The 18,761-nt window shown below is 34.7% G+C and overlaps 2 protein-coding genes across 2 annotated transcripts; one reads left to right on the top strand and one right to left on the bottom strand.

Moving 5' to 3' along the window:
- Positions 1-747: 747 nt before the first annotated feature.
- LOC129002048 (adhesive plaque matrix protein-like) lies at positions 748-7,538 on the top strand. The gene is made up of 2 exons (XM_054429558.1): positions 748-773; positions 7,158-7,538. The coding sequence occupies exons 1-2, from the start codon at positions 762-764 to the stop codon at positions 7,533-7,535; spliced, it is 390 nt and encodes a 129-aa protein (XP_054285533.1). The 5' UTR covers positions 748-761; the 3' UTR covers positions 7,536-7,538.
- A 3,435-nt stretch (positions 7,539-10,973) lies between these two features.
- On the bottom strand, positions 10,974-16,790 carry LOC129004521 (vitelline membrane protein 15a-1-like). Its single transcript, XM_054433137.1, has 2 exons — positions 16,745-16,790; positions 10,974-11,242 (listed from the first exon to the last, which is right to left on the bottom strand). The coding sequence occupies exons 1-2, from the start codon at positions 16,754-16,756 to the stop codon at positions 11,009-11,011; spliced, it is 246 nt and encodes an 81-aa protein (XP_054289112.1). The 5' UTR covers positions 16,757-16,790; the 3' UTR covers positions 10,974-11,008.
- Positions 16,791-18,761: the final 1,971 nt, after the last annotated feature.

Here is an 18,761-nt window from a genome sequence, read left to right as displayed (position 1 = left end):
CACCTCTACTTTATAATAGTATATATAGTAAGTGGTGATCGATTTCGATTGGACACTCCAATCATCATCAGACCCAATAGGCGGATGATTTGATTCGCCTTTTTGGGATTTCGATTGTCCAATCGAATAATTACATTCATATCAGAAACACATTTACATAATTTACAATTGAAGTACATTTACCGAAACTACTGATCACCATCCCCAGTTACAATTAGGCCTACATTTTCCCTAGACTACTGATCACCATTATCAATAAACTCAATAACAATAAACAAAATCAATAATCAATAAATAAATATCAATATCAATAAACAAATACATTTACTGAGACTACTGATCACCAGTTACAAGTATGTCTAGCCAGTACTTGATCACCCTCCCCAAGTACAAGTATGTCTAGCCATTACTTTATCACCATGCCCAGTTACAAGCATGTCTAGCCATTACTTTATCACCATCCCCAGTTACAAGTATGTCTAGCCAGCACTCGATAACCATCCCCAGGTACAAGTATGTCTAGTCAGTGCTTGATCACCATCCCCATTTACAAGTATATGTCTAGCCATTACTTTATCACCATCCCCAGTTACAAGTATGTCTAGCCAGAAGCCGCCAAGCAGTTGCCAAACTGAGCCTGAACCCCTCATTACTATCACGACCCACATTTGATGATCTCACTCTGCCCTAGGCCTTCTCTTGTATATAAACAGTTCCTGTAGCCAGGGGTGACACAGTGTTCTGCAAACCAACACGACAACATGAACTCTCTGGTGAGTTTACAGAAAATTGTTTTTATTTATTTTATTTCAATAATTAATTTTTACCAAGGGCCCTCTTTGAGTTTTGAAAATTTTTAGGAAAAAAGTTAAATTTAGAGTTCTCCGGTTTCTGCAATTTTCTTGATTATCATTCATCAAATTGGTCCTTCTAAATGTTACCACTTTTAGCCCTGAATGACATCCAACCCAAAGCTGTTAAATGACGATTTCTGTTTGCCTAGTGTACTTATTTTATAGTAAAGTGAATCATTTTACACTCCTGAGGTTTTTTGTTCTCTTGACGTGGCTACACTAATGAAGATAGCATATAAGGCTTATAACTGATTCAAAATTTTGCTATTGATCAGATAAAAAATAACAGCTACCATAATTAACTTTTCAGTTGAGGTTAAAGTACAGTAGAACTATAGAACTAAAGATAATTATAATTTTTTTCATGCAAATTCTTTTTTCCCTTCTCATGATTAACAAGATTGTATAATGTATTTAAAATAAAGGAGATACTAACCGAACTACTAAATGTATTTCTTTGATATAGGGCATATAATTTGTCGTTCTATCTTTGATATAAAATCCACCACATTGATACTAGGTTTTGAGTGTTTGGTCTGGATGATGCCTATTGGATATAAACAATTTTTATGTTTTCCACCAAACCTTCTCGGGCTAAAGCCAAAATAACGTGTTTTTCTATCCTCCCACAAAAACAAATCTTTGGAAGAAGAAATTATTGTATAATACCAACATAAACTCATCCCATTATTAACTTTTTTTGTGGATTGAATGCAACCAGCACTTTTAGATATTTTAATTCTTTTATTTTGGAACCATAGCACATAGTACTCATAAAAAATGTTTTGTAGAATAAAATGAAAGTGTTTTAAATAATAATAAAAAAACATAGAACCAGTTATATAATTACTAATTTTAAGGTGGTGACTGGATTTTATCCCCGGTGGTCTTCACTATTTGTCTACCACATATGTTTTGTAATTGTCTGGGGTCAGTTTAGATGTAAAACATACAGTTTACCTAAACATTAAAAGACACATTATTTTTAATTTCTAGTGTAAACAAGTCAAGAATAACTGTAGAATACTATTAAGCACATTAATAAACCATTAGGGCGTAAACAGTTAAAAATAATAAATTTAATGTACGAAACCGTTTAATCCTTAAGTGTCCATGTGCCTACACTAGTTAACCTTAATGCAAGGAAATAGACGTAAAGATTCCTTTAGCGATAATAATTTGCAAGAATTCCCGTCGTTAGTGTCAATTAACAATTAAATCTAACGACAGATTGTCAACCTTGGTGTCAGACCAGTTCACATCTGGAGTCCCTAGTAAGGTGCTTTATGACATTTGTAAAAAGTAGCCTGGTAAATTAAGACAAAAGGTCAACATTTGTGGGAATGTGCTACAAATGACATTGATCTTTGGGCAAGGCAAAATAATTGTCTACACACACTTCAAAGCTGAGGTTGTATTATGTAGAAGTTTTCACATATTTTTTTGGAAGGTGAACTATTGTTATAAATGTAAAAAAGATAGAGAAAAGCACGATGAATGTTTAATTTTTTTTTTATTTAGTTCACTAAAGAGTTTTTTTTTACTCCTGTGCTTCAACAGTTATTTTACAACAATTAACTAAGTAGAATAATCTGTTTCGTATCTGTTTCATCTCTACTTGCAGTACTGCAGATTAACAAGGATATTACTGAACGTAGCTCAAAGCCTAGAGTAATTAATTGTTGTTTAGTTAATGACAAGTGATTTTCCCTGTAATTCTGGATCTTGATTTATTCTATTCTCCATTGAAAAAACCAAGAGTGTTTTTTTATGGCTGTTTTATTCACACTACTCAATTCAATACAACAAAGCTAAATACTATGGACATTTTTTAAACTTGCAAGCTTCTCTCTTCTCTTAGTGCTAGCTTTTATAACTATACTAGCTGTAACCCGCGGGCTTTGCCCCGTTTAACTTATTTTTTCAAGATTATCTCGTTCGCATGGCTCAATCACGTTCTGGTTGAAGTTTGTTCGCTACGCTCACTCACCTTTAGGTTGGAGCTCGTTCGCTACGCTAACTCGCCTCCAGGTTGAAGTTCGTTCGCTACGCTCTCTCACCTTTTGGTTGCAAATTAGCTGTTGTCATAAATGTAAAAGAAATAATAGTGCTGCACCCTGTTGGTAATCCTTGTAACTTTAATGCTATTGAACATCATAGAACAGAACCAACTTGTTTAATTGAAGCAGCTGTTAAGATTCAATTTATTCCATTTCTCTTAAGGTTAACATGGGAAACTCCAGAGCCACTGGGGCGGAGCCCGAAAGGATTTTTGAAATAAGAATATGCCTATATGTTAATCGGGAATGTGAGCTATCATCATGCCAAATTTCAGCCCAATCCGACCAGTATTTTTCGCGTTCACTTGTCACAAACATACATCCAAACTTTCTCTTTATAATATTAGTAGGATGACACTGGCACTCTTGTATTTGTATTGGTGAATATGAGTGATGGATACATTTTATATTAACCCTGTTTCTAACTAAGATCAGCTGTTCTTCTGAGGATATATCTTTAACGAAAGTTAAACATTCAGGTCAGCTATACACTTTATGAAAAAAGTGTAATTTTTACGGGCAGATAGTATCATATTTCTTTTGCCGTGGATAAAATTTGTGAGGAAAAACGTTATTGTTAGCTATGAGCAAATAAACCAAATCAATCGGTTGGAATATAGTGTAACAATAAGAAACTGCATTTAACAATGCTGTCCAATGTCACCAATCAAGTTTACTTTAATATAATATGTACATCTAAGGACCATTAATGGTAAAAGGTATATGATATGTATCTAGGGAGCCTTGAAGGTGCAAAAAGCCCAGTTATGGCGGTGAGTAGGCAATGTTCAGAGTGAAAGTTGTACCTCAAGAATGGAGAGGTTATTGACACCAGTCTCTACAGTAAATGTTAGTTTAATCTATCAACTCTGAAAATGAACAAATAAAAAAAAACTTTAATGTTGAAGTTAGAAAACGTTAGAGCTTAAGGCATTGCTCCTATGTGATTGAAAAACAATTTAGGCGATATCAAGCTAAATGCGTAAGTTATGTTAAATCATATTATTTTCCCCAAAAGTAAAGTTGGCCTAATTATTGCAAACTACAGTTCCATCAACAGCACATGTGTTTGAATTGCATCGTAATATTTATTACACACACAAGAATCACTAATAAAAGGGTACTCCATAAAGTTAAAACACGGTTTTCGAATTTATGGTTGGCTTTATTACTCATTAGTTTCTCCGAGTTAAGTTTTCAATATCTTACAAGTTTAGGGTCGAACTGTTAACGTTAAGATTATTTTCTTTTTAAAATTCATGCTCCCAAGCTGTGGTGATTTCATATTTTATTACCTCTTCATTAAAATTACAATCACATTTTATAAGAATTTAACTCAGTCAATAGTCCACTGTACAGTATGACGTATATAGTGATTTGTACATTAATTGAAATCGTATCTCCATTTCATGATCTCATGTTTATATGGTAATAAGTTAAGCCGGGTTTACACGCACCGATAAAACATAACGACTTGTCTGCAACGACTAATCGTTACGTTTTGTCGTAGGTTGAGAGGACCAAACACGTTCCGTCTTTTTCTCTAACTTTGGCTCTCAAACCACTTCCAGATGTATCTGGTTGTGAAGTAGTTAATAGGCTCCCTGTATATTTGACGATGGATGAGTTATTGTTATGGTCTGTTTACATTATTTCTGTTGCAACAAGTTTTAAGAGGAAAAGAAAACCTAGAAGTAAGTGGAGTCGGCATTGGCTACTGAAAAAACAGTTATCTCATGTGGAGTTGCTAAAGGAGTTGAGGAACGAACCCTCTGACTGGAGGAACTACTTAAGAATGACTGAGGATACCTACAACGATTTATTGAACATGGTTTCTCCACATATAAAAAACACCATAATTAGAAAGGCAGTATCTCCCCATGAAAGACTCATTTACGATTCCTTGCAACTGGTAGAAGTTTCAAAGACTTGGAATTCACAACACTCATTTCTAAAACATCCCTCCTGCAAAATAATACCTGAAACATGCAAGTTGATGACAATTGCCCTGTCTAATTTCTTTCTTTAAATTCTTCTTCAAAGACGGGTTAATTTCTTTATATTTGTTGATTAATTCTGCATTGGCCTCAACTCTATTAAAAAGTCACGAGAGGCTTGACTTATGTCTGACATAGTGACTAATGTGACACAAAACAGTAAAAATAAACTACACTACTCTACACTGTCCAAATATACCACAGCGGTTAAAACAACAGTACTACACAGTACAATTACACAACAGTTAACTGGACCAACGCGACATCGGAGGGTCTACAGGTTGCAACGATGACCGAGTCACCGTTTACACGCAACGACTTGTCACTACGATCTACAGAAAATCGCTACGATCTCAAGAAATTGGTGGAAATTTCCACCAACCTTCCAACCTCACTCCAACTCAGACAAAACGTAACGACTACCAGTTTACACGTTCCGTCTTGCATGAACGTTTTGTCGTTGCAGACAAATCGTTACGTTTTATCGTAGCGTGTAAACCCGGCTTTATCAATATTGTTGCTCTGCCTGTTTATACCTATATTGTGGATCAATAGAACGTTTTGAAACATCAGGGTTAGTGATTCAATAATCAATTATCTAATCCTCGAAGAATGTTTTAGTTAAAATTATAACTGCTCGAAGTCACCTAATCAAATACATAGTATGTCCTTTATGAAATATGCAGGTTTGTGGACTAAACTCAGAATAGTAACTCCAAAATACAAGGAAATCAATCAAATAACTGAAGATAAAATAATTTCAAAAATAGAAAATTTAGATACGTTGAAGGTTATTAAACTACGTCAGTTCAATTAAAGCGGAGGTAAATAGTTAAATATTCTAAGTTTCAAAAGCTGATCCAGATTGTTGATTGTACACATTTTCATTTCCCACGATTCTCAGAAATATTTTCAATAAAGCTCGATTGTACTTTATTAAAGCACGTTGCTAACCTTCCAAAATAATTGTTTAACCCTTTTGTAAGACAATCCTTCCGTTAACTCTTGGTATTAATTCCCTTGGTTCTGTTTATAAATCAACTAAGTTGGAGGGGTATTTAAAAAGTTCAATAATTGAAATCAAGTTTGATTAAACTACTTTTGCAATCATACTTAATTAATTTAAAAGTTTTGTAATATATTTGAATTAATAAAATTTTTGGAATATCTTTTACTTATTGTAACCAAAATTTTACTATGCTAAGCAGACTACACAAGAGTCTTATGGGATTAAATATACTGTACATTATTTTTATTTATTAGTATCAAGCCTCAATCTCCTTAACCTTAAAAGACGTTCGAGCAATTTTTATTGGTGACTGTACATGATGTAAACACACATCTGTAAACACTTTCACTAAATTGATTGTAAATGAAAAGTGCCTAACAAACACAGTATGTGTTAGAGGCATAAACAGGTTTAGGTACAAATATATTTAGACCGCCGAAACACGCCATCTATATATACAACTTTATGAAGTTGTATATATAGATGGCGTGTTTCGGCGGTCTATCATGCTATGGCACGTGCAACAACACTGTGAAAAGCTGCCCCCACCTGGACAACTAACGTGCGACCGGCGTTAGACAACGTGATCATAGAAATAACTATGTAATATTAAACTAAATCGTTAAATGGCCATTGTTCGTGAAAGTTAATGAAATGTAGCTACATCTTTGTTAGCATTCTGCTGTTCTTAAACGTTGTAATTTTGTGTTTAGTGTATGTTTCCGTAATTTGGCAACGGTTGGTAGTTATTATTAAGTGTTATGCACTAAGCCTCTGTATTTATAGTATGTACCATAAGAATAATTAAAGAAAACTTAATGATTATTTGATTGGTATAGCGTAAATTTTCAAGTAGATTGTTGTAAACATGAACCGACATCATAGTTGTACCAATAACTTGTTCTGATATATACCTGAGCCATGTAACCTCTAACTCAATACTTCAAGTTGCGTTTAGACTTTATAAATATGGACTCCAACCATAATAACTTTTTATTGGCTTTTGTTACAAAAAAAAAATAATTATATTTAGCTGAAAGTTATTTCATAAAATCTTATTGCATTATGTACCAACATAATTAATTACGATTCCATAAAAGTAGGAAACTTTAAAAACTACTATGTTTAGTTACAATAGTTTTTAACTATCAGCTAAAATTAACGTTCAGTCCAATTCAGCATTGTGGGACAAACTTAATCTATTTGTTTTTAAATTAATTTTTCAAACTGTTTTCAGGCCTTGATCTTCTCCGTGGTCGTGGTGGCAGTCTCCGCCCAGTACCACACCCCTGAGTACCACTCGGCTCCCGCACCTTCCTATGGTCATGCCTCTGGTCCCGCTCCTTCTTACGAACACGGCTCTGGTCACGCTCCTTCTTACGGAAAGGGAGGTGAAGCTACCAGCTTCCAGAGCTTCCACCTTGAGGTCGGCCAACAGGAGTACAAACAGCCTTCCTACGAGAGCCAGAAGCCTTCTTACCATTCCGAGCCTTCTTACAAACCATCTTACGAAAGTCACAAGCCTGCCTACCATTCTGAGCCTTCTTACCATCATGCTCCCGCTCCCGCCTACAAACCTTCCTACAGCAAGCCTGCTTACAAGCCTTCTTACTAAGACTTCGATACCTTCATTGTTATTTATGTCATCGTTCATCGTTTGTAAATAAAATGTAAAGTAATTATTACATCTGCGTTTTATTTACCATCCTGAAAGATAAACTTAAGTTGGAGTATTACACGAGTGTTGAAAATAATCTTCGTTTACTAGTTAGTTACTAAATAAATTATTTGGTTAATTTCATCACTGATGTGGACCTTCAATTAGATAAAGGTATACAGGACACAGTATTCAGCTGGTTTAGTATTCGAAATAAGCAAAGACATTAAAAAAGGACCATAGCTTGCAGTGCCTCATAGGTAGGAGGACACTACGAACTAGATGAAGTAATAGCACAATAATAGCTGGGTGACATGAGCGTATTTTTCGATATAAAGATATTTTATGAGGCTTGGGACTTGTGACAATATAAATTCAATGTGAGAGGTGTGCGACAAGGCTCTGTTTTGGGACCGGTCCTTTTTCTATTTAATATTGAAAACCTACACTCTTGCACGAAATGCTAAAAAAATATTATTACTCTAAGGCGTACCTCTCTTTCCATACCAAGCTCTATTTCTTTACAATCTATAGTAAAAGTCTCATTGGAATTTAAAAAAGCGCTAACAACACTCAACTTATAAATTATCATTAGGCTAGAATTCCGTTGAAATGGGAAGTCTCCTTCTGGAATTAGTAAATATATTTTATAAAAGCTCGTCCTACTACGAGTGTATTGTTTAGGATTTGCCTGAGTTAGTTTCTGTGTTTATACAAAACACAGCTCTAATAATCAATCAATGGAATCGTGCAACCTACAGACACACTAATAGTCCGGACGTGCTTCAAACTTATTAACATTGATTGATTTATCTCAATTTAGAATACGTGATTCCAATTTGAGGTATGAGGCAAAATTAAACTTACTTAAAACACCAAAACATAGCTTTGAGAACTAATTTTTGTCATAATCAACTATGCAAACAACTTTAAAATGACAAGAGCAATATCAAAAACCCAACATTAACTAGTTAATGCTAGAAGAAATTCAAACAATTTGAAATTGCAAGCAAAGCATGACAATAACACAATTCTTTACCTATATATAACACGAAAAGCTGAGACCGAGAGTGACAGGGGACATTGACAACGAACTAACAATTGAACTATTCTGCAATTCAACAATTTAAAGACAACATTTTACTTCTGCTGGATGCTTTATTCCCAAGAAATCAACCTGGGGGGAACTGCATTCCCAAATCTCAGTAAACGATGGGTGACATTATGGTAGTTGCACTTTGTCAGAGGAGAGGTTTTCCAAAGTTCTGAACAATCAGTTGAATCATTACAAAAATACAAACATGATGTCCAAATTTGTCCTCATTGATTCCAGCGAGAACATCCTCATTGATTGAGGAACAGCTCAAGAAACTTACCCAGCTCCCATTGATTGGGAAACTACTAATACTGTTCCATCATATCATTACGTGCCCCCTATTTAAATTTTAATTTAGAATCCATAATTTTAATAACACGCATAATGCTAAGAACCCCCATCATTTGCCACTATTAAATGCATAGCAATCTTGGTGGCTATCTTCAGAGGATATTTAACATTAATAAATATTTTACAACGATAAATTAATTAGGTGATTTGGTGTTATACCGACCACAAAGATAAATCGACTTCCAAATAACATTTTAATTAGTTTTAATTTGTAACAAAATCTTCCTTTCATAACCTAACCTAAAACATAGTCCACCCTTAGGTTAATAACCTATACACTTTTCTTTAAATTAATAAAACATAACTTTCTACTTAAAAAAATCTTAGCGTACTGTACTACTTATTACCCATTTCGGTACTACGGAATATGCTGTATATATAAAACAAACCTACCATTTTAAATACTATTCAATCCACCGAAGGAAATTTTGCATTTTCTCACACTAATATTTTAACACAACTAACATTGCTGGAGATGTGTTAGCAAACAAAACATAACCATCGATTAGAGCTGCAGCGGAAGGAGACGAATTAGAAATAGACCAACTATTCGCAGCGCCGCACGCCTGTAAACGTGACACCACTAGCAGACCAGCTGGTCGGGTTGCGTCGCAGCAGACAAGGCGTCGCTATAACTCTTGTATTGTTAGAAGAGCTACATCTGATGCATTGTTGCAAGTCTTGCTATATCTGGACGCGACTGCCAAATTTAGGCTATTGTTTGAACTGTCATTTGATGGTTTATGCAAGGCATCTGTTACGCGATGTTACCGATTCGTAGTATTGTTCTAACTGTTACTGTTAGACACAGCTATTTTTACCGCTAAATGTTTTAAGTGTGAATGTAGAAAATGACGTACTTATAAGTTTAGTTAAGGAGCTGACATAGTCCACTTTTTATACTAGCTCAATTAGATAGTGGGGGAGTATTAAAGTATGCTAAATGCATGTTTAGAGTTAGTTTACATTCTTCTATAACTAAGGATTTTAACATTATAATATGTTTAAAGTACAATAAACACTTGTCAGAAATAAACCTTTGTAAAATGTTCACGAGAAGTGTGGATTAGATCAAAATAAATCTATGAGCTTAAGCTAGTTGTAAATGTGCTTTTTTTTGTTAAATATTCCGTAAATGAACAACAGTTTATTAGTGTTGTTGCAAACTAACATTTTTATTAATCATACCACTTTTTACGAGTCTAAAATTCACTATAATATACTTCACGGGTTCGTATTACAATTCTCTCATGAAATCCTGTATCCATTGCCTTGGGGGATTTGGCATGGTTAGAGTTTAACCACGTTTAACATACCAAGGGATATTTGTCCATTATTCGATTTTAAAGTTTTCCATAATTAAATTCCATAATTGGCCAAGAAATTATTCTTGTATAAGTAATACCTGTCTTCGTTCAAAGTTTTTACATCGTTTCATGATTTTTCCCTAATGTTTCCCTCTATAATCTAATAAATTCTAGAAGAGGACTGTAGGTCATTTTCATATTTAGACGAGAACATTTCTTTACAAATAAACGTCAAGTTATCAAATCGGCAGTTTTCTCTTAGCAAATTTTAAAAGCTTATCTTGTTCATAAGATCATACTTGTTTAAAATTATGTATCATGTGTTTTCTCATATGTCTCAGTGTTCTGATACTACGGAGCTTGGTTGCTAAGTCGAAACAGCGCTCAACTACGAATAAGAGGTTTACGGTTCGATCCTTGAAAAAGGATTGTCATCCTTCAAAATTTAACTTGGACTGATATTGGTCTAAGCTTCCAACCGATGATCTTGACTACAGAATCAGATTGCAGTCAGAGATATTAAAATCCTCACACAAAACGCACATATTGTTTTAGTAGGGCTTTAATAAACCTAAGCTGCATTTCTTTTTAACATTTACCATGAATACTAAAGTAGGTTAGGGTAAGATATGTAAATAGTCGTTATTGCATATCCATGTTTATTCAGTCAGCACAGTTCAGTAGGGGTGGTAGGGTGCGGGAGCCGGTGCGTGGTATACAGGGGCATGGTAGGGAGCCTTGGCGTACTCCTGGTGGGTGACTACGTGGTAGACGTTCTGGTAGGAGGTGGCAGGAGCGTGGTGAGCGTAGGGTGCGGGGGCTGGAGCGTAGTGTGCGGGGGCTGGGGCGTAGTGTCCTGGGGCCGGGGCGTAGGCGGCGGCGGCAACAGCCAGGAGGGCAGCGAAGATGATCTGGAAAGAATTTTGTGTGATCAAAACCAAAGTTCAAAACATTTGGCTGGAAAATACAATAAATTGGATAATTTAGTATGTTACTCGATTATTTACTCGAGTGTGCCTTTATCTTCGCCATTGAGATTATTTAAGTTTTTTTTAAGGAATGGTTGAAATTTTGCCCATTAATACTATCTTATGCCGACCTTTTAATACACGAAATGCTTAACTGATAATACAAAAAATGATTGAATCTATATCCAGAATCTATCTCGCTCATTATCGACCCCTAAGCACCCTCTAAGCTATCCTTTACAATGATAACAATTATAATAAATGAACAAAATGAACTGGAGTTTGTGATATATGTTTAATATAGTTTTTCTACAAATATTACTTGAGTTCTTCCTTATGGTTTTCTTTTTAAATTAAATTTAATTAACTATTCTTACTTTATGAAATAATTCATGGCGCCAGGAATAGTTGTATTTTTGATCCGACAACGTAGTCAAATCAAACTTAATCCATATATTAGACATATCGTAGACTAAGAAAAGGAAAACAGACAAAAATATCATTCCTAGGATAAACTCGTTATAGACACGAAGATCAGACAGCAAGCTGTTTTTTAATTATTGGTTAACAATAGCTATCATCGATGGCATCAGATATAGTTTTCCTAAGATTGTGTAATGCACAATAAGATATGGTGGATGGGCCCGGTCCTTGAGTCCGAGCCTTCCCATCTAGGTAATTCTTAAACTATTGTATTTGAAAGAGCATTTACGTTGTATTGTAATGAAACTGTAAGTATAAGTAAGTTTCTGAATTATAAAAACTAGTAATGTCCACTACAGCTTACTAATAAAGGTTAGCTCTGAACGTTAATCGAACCCTAAAATCAATTGCTCTAAACGTTTTTAAAACAAATAATCTCATAATATAAAATACTTAGTTAAATAGTTAAGAAAGTTAAACGCATTTCATCCCGATTCGAGAAAGGAAAGCAGAATAGCATTACCTATTACAGACTCCACCTTTTACCTTTCAATCAGCAACTGCTAGAATCAAACTTGAAGGAGATATAACAGAATCTACTCACGGAGGAGATAATAACATAAACACCAGATGATCGTGAGAAGAATCAGCTGATTCGTTTTGAGTTACAGCTGACGTACTGTTCGCAGGACAGACAAGTCTTTATACGGAGAATACACGTTCTACATCCAAACGCTGCGAGATCTATCGGTCGTAGTTCTTTGTCCTGGTCTAGATATTCCCAGTTATGAAATACAAGTAACAACACTGACTCAAGTTCTCCTATAACATTTCTCTTGCTACGACGTGAAACTAAGTACAGTGTTCTATTGAGATTGATGTTAAACTTGTACTATAACTGTTTCTTTCTTTTCAATTTAATTCTAACTACATTAAAATAAATTTAAGTGTCCCTTTTGATTTAAAAATGCTAATGGTTTTTAAAATATTAAATTTACATCGAAGACTGAGGTACCGATACTCTTAAAATAGAGTTTTGACGTACATTAATTTGCATAACAAAAATTTCTTTCCAAACAAGATTGAGCTCCTTCTTTTAATGTATAACAAACTCACAAATCGAATTATTCTGTCAATATCAAAGAAGTTTTTGGTCAAAACTTTTACAACGCAATATCAATAACATTACAACACTACTGTGCATGGACGTAGTTGATAGATAGATGTTACGGTGTATAACGCATATGTCAACAAAGTCCAATGGATCGCCACTAGTTACTTAGTTGACCATTGTAGTTAGCTGCTGACAGTTAAACGATCGAGTTGACATACTGTTGTAGTTCGTAGTTAGACCTCCTGATGGCTAAAGTAAACTTGTGTTTTGGTGAGCAAGAGGTAGTTGGTAGTTACCTACTTTGACTTTGTTTGTATTTCTCAACACTAATATACAGTAGGATTTACCCTATATTTACTGTTTCATTGTTGATGAGGGTGAGAGCAATGATGTAAGTAATATTTTGTTAAATTGTCGTATGGTCCAGTTCAGTGAGGGTGTACCTCCATTCGTCAGTCACACACACGTTCAATAGTATTTGAATGTCATGAAAATTTTTGGCAGTGTCTACTCAACAAAGAATATGTTCCCTTAACAAAACCAAACAGTAGTGATTTCACCGATCACCTCTACAATGAAGGAGGTTGCCGGGTTCAATCCTATAAACAGATATAAACCGTAATTGAAAAGTTTATCCAGAAGTTATTGAATTAAGTTTTGACTATAGAACCTAAAAACTAAACTCTCTGTCAGTTACAAAAAAATATAATAATCAAATTTTTTCGTTACATATTCCAGCAAGGACTTCATTATCAGTTATTATCAGTTTCTTTAACACTTTCAGTTTCAAAACATTGATTTGTAAAACTATTCGGAAAAGTCCTGCCAAATAAACCGGTGATATAGTTGATTAAGTATCGTTTTTAATGAATCTCTTTACGATGGTCTGTGTTTAAGTGATTCCGAAAACCCATCTGATTCAAGTCAATACTGTCAACACACACTGCAAGAGTGAAGGGCAACCGAGTACGTCGCACAGCTGATTCAATAATGAATGCACTGATCTCTGTATCTCCCAGCGAGACCTTTCAACCTGAAGGTCAAGGAATGGAACGGACTTCGACCTCACATTCACTGATCTATTGTCATCTGGCCAAAGTCACTTGGTTGTATGGCTAAGTAGATTAACTACAATAAGCGCGACTGTTCTATTTAATCATCACACGAAAAAACACACGTTCTATTTAAAAAAAACACACGAACGCATTCGTTTTAAAACATCTTTTAAAATCCACACTTTTTATTAACAAAAATTATCGCTCGATATTTTTTATTTTTGCTAAATATATTAACGGCTTAATTTACACTATAAAATAAAATATTTAAGGTATTTTCACTCGACTGTAGTATACTATTTGACACATAATTTTTGAAATGGTTCATTTATTAATACCATAAAGTTCAAAGGTTAAGAGTGAATATAGTAGTAGATAGTATCGTAGTATGAAGTACAAAATAGCACTGTGAACTGTGAAAGTATGAAATAATGCTATTCGGTAATAGGCCCTAATACTATGGAAATAATCTTATAAACATAACCATTAACATAACATTAAGTTGGACCATATAATTTAAGGTAATACAAACTACAAAGTCGTCATCAGTTTACATTTCTGTTATTTACAAACATAACTTTAAATATCGTGTGACTGGCAGCGTTTTCGAAATGCGCTGATAAAAGTTCGAGGTTAGCGAACAAAAAAATACAATTTTTTTCTGTTCCCTATTCGACGTTACACGAAAACGATGAATTTACTGACGAACTAAACCGGCTGCTTTCCAGTACAGTATGATGCACATTTTTGGGATTTTTGTTCATCTACTGAACTTACTGAACATAACCTTTCCTGTTTCAAACAGCCCATTTTATGTCCTAAACAAACGAATTTTCCATTTAGCTCTACATGGGCCCCATCGTATGTATTATTTTATAACGATAAATAATATTGTTGAAATAATATTGTTGCCTTTTAAATCAATTGTAAAACTATTTTATGAAAACTTAAACAGAATTACTAGACTAAAAAATATTATTTGTTAATTTAAAACCAACAAGCGTTTTGTGTTTATTTGCATCGTGATGAAAAATATCGTTTACGTTGTTCTATTCCGTGGCACGCTAGTCGTATCCCGCGATCGGCTTTGCCTCGCTCATGAACCTTCGAAATGGATCTTTTCCGGGACTAGTTGTGAATATACTACTTACTAATAACAAAACATCAATAGTAAATTATTGACTTGTAAGATTATGGTTGCTAGGTGACGATAAACATGCAGATACTGCAATGACGACTAATTGAAAGCTATTCAATATAAATTAATTATTATCACGTGTGCACTTATACCTATGAATACTAAATATACTAAATGAACTGACAGCTCATTCACAGGGGCATTGGTTCTCATCTCCAGTCCGGCCTATAGTACACCGTTCATCAATTTACTTTCCGTCTAACATCCTAGTGACCTCAATTAGTGTTTTGCATCGACAACCGAAAGTGAGAATCCTTTTTCAGGCCGATACCGAATGGAGCGCACGTTTAAAGTTCGAGAGATAACCCAGTACTCTTAACTTTACAACCATGGTTGTTGCTAGGTTACGATATTAATGATCTTAAATGAAGCTACCATTTCATCTATGTTTTAAACCTTATGATATATTATTTAGCTAAGTAAAATAAAAATAAAGGAACTAATAAACTATTTTGCAATACAAATTGAAAGTTGCTTCACCGCATAATGCTTCATGTATAACGGAAATGTTGTGCCGAGGATCTAGCGGGCATAGAGTGATAGGGCAAAACCCTATACCCGTTCATCAAATGTGTATATAATACAGCTAAAAATATTCCGAAATGGTGATTAGTATATTTAGAACAAGATTATTTAAATTAAGTTTTGCAGGCAATTCTTGTGTAAATATTGTTCCGATTTCGAGACTTAGTTGAACCAAAAAAGGTCGAGCATTTGCATAAGGTATTACCATATTAGAATACATTATTTTCCATACAACTTTGGAATTGCATTACGTAATTTTCTGAGAGATGAAATTCTGTATCTGTTAACCATAACTAACAGTAGTACATTCGGTATTGTATTATGAGATAATGGTTGCTGGGCAGCGAAACAATTCAATTCAATTCAATTCAATTATTTAAGATGGGGACGCCACTATGTGCGTATTTTAACCCAAATATGAGTGAAGGATGAGTGTAGGATGAGTGGCGCGATCTTGTAGTCTTGTTAGTGACTAAGGCCGACATGTTCCTTAGACACAGCTGTTAATTAATAGCCCATACAGCTAATGGCAACTAAGGGACCTACAGTTTATAGTGGAATCCGAACCACATTTTTCCTTGTAATTTACGAATTGGTCTAATTATCAGGATAATACTGCGGATAGTCGTAGTACTCACTAGTGCGGACGTTAATCCACACCAGGGAGCATCGCATCCACAGTGCATCCCTATAAATATATCAATACAGATCAAACCAACTCATATGGTGATACTTACTTATGGTTACTTTACTCGTATCATGTACGTTGAAGGTACTACAAATCTGATAAGCCCCTTGAATATGGGTATCCTTTTAAAAGTTTGTTTATTAAATAAATGTTGAGCTTATAGAGTAACTGAAGTAGTATTTTTAGCCTATGAACGGAAATAGTGATCGACTTGTTTGCGAACCTGTAAGTTACATACTGTTCAAAAACGTGTGTATGGAACATACCATTGAAGGCAACCCAGACTCTTTCCCTACACTGTTTGTTGTACACTCACTAAATTAGTGTATCGTTGCATAGAATAATTTTCAAAACTCCTAACTTTTAGGGTTATAAAACCTACAAAAACAAGCTCAATCTTCTCGCTTATTTTTCTCCCTCCTCCTTACACCTGTGTACTCACCAGCTTGCACATGTTGAGGTGTTGAAGTTCCAGAGGTCCTGTGTTGTATCCTGTGTCCCCAGTGGCTTATATCTGGAGAGATGGCGGTCAAGGAACAACCTGTAAATTCCCTTCTCGTGACTGTCCACTCACCGTCACCCTGCCGAGCCCTACTGAATAGGTGAGGCCAGGGCTCTAATGGCCAGAAACTAGTGGAGCATTGTTAACGCAGTTTTGAGCGTTTTTCTTCGTTTTTAAATTTATTTACGTTTGAACATATTGATAAAACGTTCGCCATCTTGGTTTTAACATTGGCTTTAAACACCACAGTAGACATCCCATCTGGCACCCTCCAGTAGATATAGTTAAACGAGCCAATGAGTGATATAACCTACAGTAAAATAATGTTTCTCGTTCTTTTATGGTACTATTGCATTAAGTGACAAAAATATGCAATAAAATGCAATGCATTAAGAAGAAATAGAATTGTTCCCCCCCAATTATTGTGAGAACTTTTCGCAATGCACTTTCGGCACTTTTTAAGGCATCTCTGTCTTTTTGGTACGACCCCATCTCGAATATGCCTCGTGAATATTGTTTACTTACCAGATAAATTACTGCGAGCTTCTTATTCAAATCAAATCATTTATTGCCGTGAGAAACATACAAGACATAAGTAAAAGGATAGAGCCTTGAGAGTTATCTTGAGTTTCATATTAAATAGATGTCCCGGTGATGGAGCTTAGTGAGTTTCTTGATCTGCCCTGGCGTCGAGGAGGACATATCTGGACCTCATGTTTTATTGGCTCTTCTTAATGGCTAACTGGTTGTTTAGCGTCTATAAAATGGCCTATTGGCAGTTCTAGGGATATCCTGGTGGATTTTTCAGTTGCAAGTTACACTCAAGATCTTAAGAGCTGTTTGGGTAACTTCTCCTCTACAACGTGTTCGCCACCATATTGTCGTCCCTCGCTTTCTGAGATGTGGGAATGACGTTTCACCTCAGGTCGGTTTCTTCGGATAAAAAAAACAATTCCATCCCCCCCCCAAAAAAAAAATCTTGTCACTAAGATTTTTTATTTTGTATGGTTACCTTATTTATCAATGATTCCTGCCACCTGCCACTAAAATTTTCAGCTTGTTTTCACGTTTTGATATTGGATAATGATTATAATATTGTCATTCTTGGTTTTTATTTATGACTACATGAGGTGCCTTTTAGATTGAGCCTCTTTATTGTTGGTGTTATTTAAGTGTCACATTGTTAGACATTCATGAAAATATTGGCTTATTTGAACCCTGTTGTGTATTTCTTATTTTACCTTGTAATTAGCTGAATTCACACCATGTCAATTTTACCGGGTCTGTTACGCCTTAACCTAGGGATAGAATATCTATATATAGTACGCATACTATAGTCTTCAGTACGAAGAGTGTATTTGTGTAAAGTTTCACGTAAATTAGTCTAGTAATTACTAGCTGTAATTACTAGTTATTAGTTATTAGTACTTACAGTTACAGTTATTAGTAATTGCTAATTAATGGTAATTACTAGTGTGATGGCTTGCTTGACCAAAACCTTATTGGTATCATAGTGAAAACATTTGGAATAAAGGCAAACTTTAAGACGAGGCCTTGACCACATGAATGCTTCTTATGTTAATATACTACTACATTTCTAATGCTACATTTTAAGTTCCTAAATCCTGTCAAACCATCAAAGTTTCAATCCTTCAAACAATAATATTAGAAATACCACTAATAAACTTTAAAGTGTTTGATCATCTCACCCACTCATATGCTTTAAATTACGCTACAAAGTCTTTCAGAACTAAGCTAAGCATTCACTTTGATAGTTTTAATTGTTCAATCTACAAAATTTAATAACTATCCCTAACTTTTATTTAACTGCCAATAACCAAATATTTCTATAGTATTGTTATGTTTATGTTATGTAACATCTAATTACACCTACTCAACCAATTGCCCCACTAATTGCCGATCAAATGCACTATCTAAATACATCCAAGATGTCTAT

Source organism: Macrosteles quadrilineatus, unplaced genomic scaffold (assembly GCF_028750875.1).
Source record: "Macrosteles quadrilineatus isolate MER2022 unplaced genomic scaffold, UCM_ALF_1.0 Scaffold_9__3_contigs__length_116548681, whole genome shotgun sequence".
NCBI lineage: Eukaryota > Metazoa > Arthropoda > Insecta > Hemiptera > Cicadellidae > Macrosteles > Macrosteles quadrilineatus.
The sequence above is the reverse complement of the archived record's forward strand: the minus strand, read 5'-3'. Positions and strand labels throughout refer to the sequence as shown.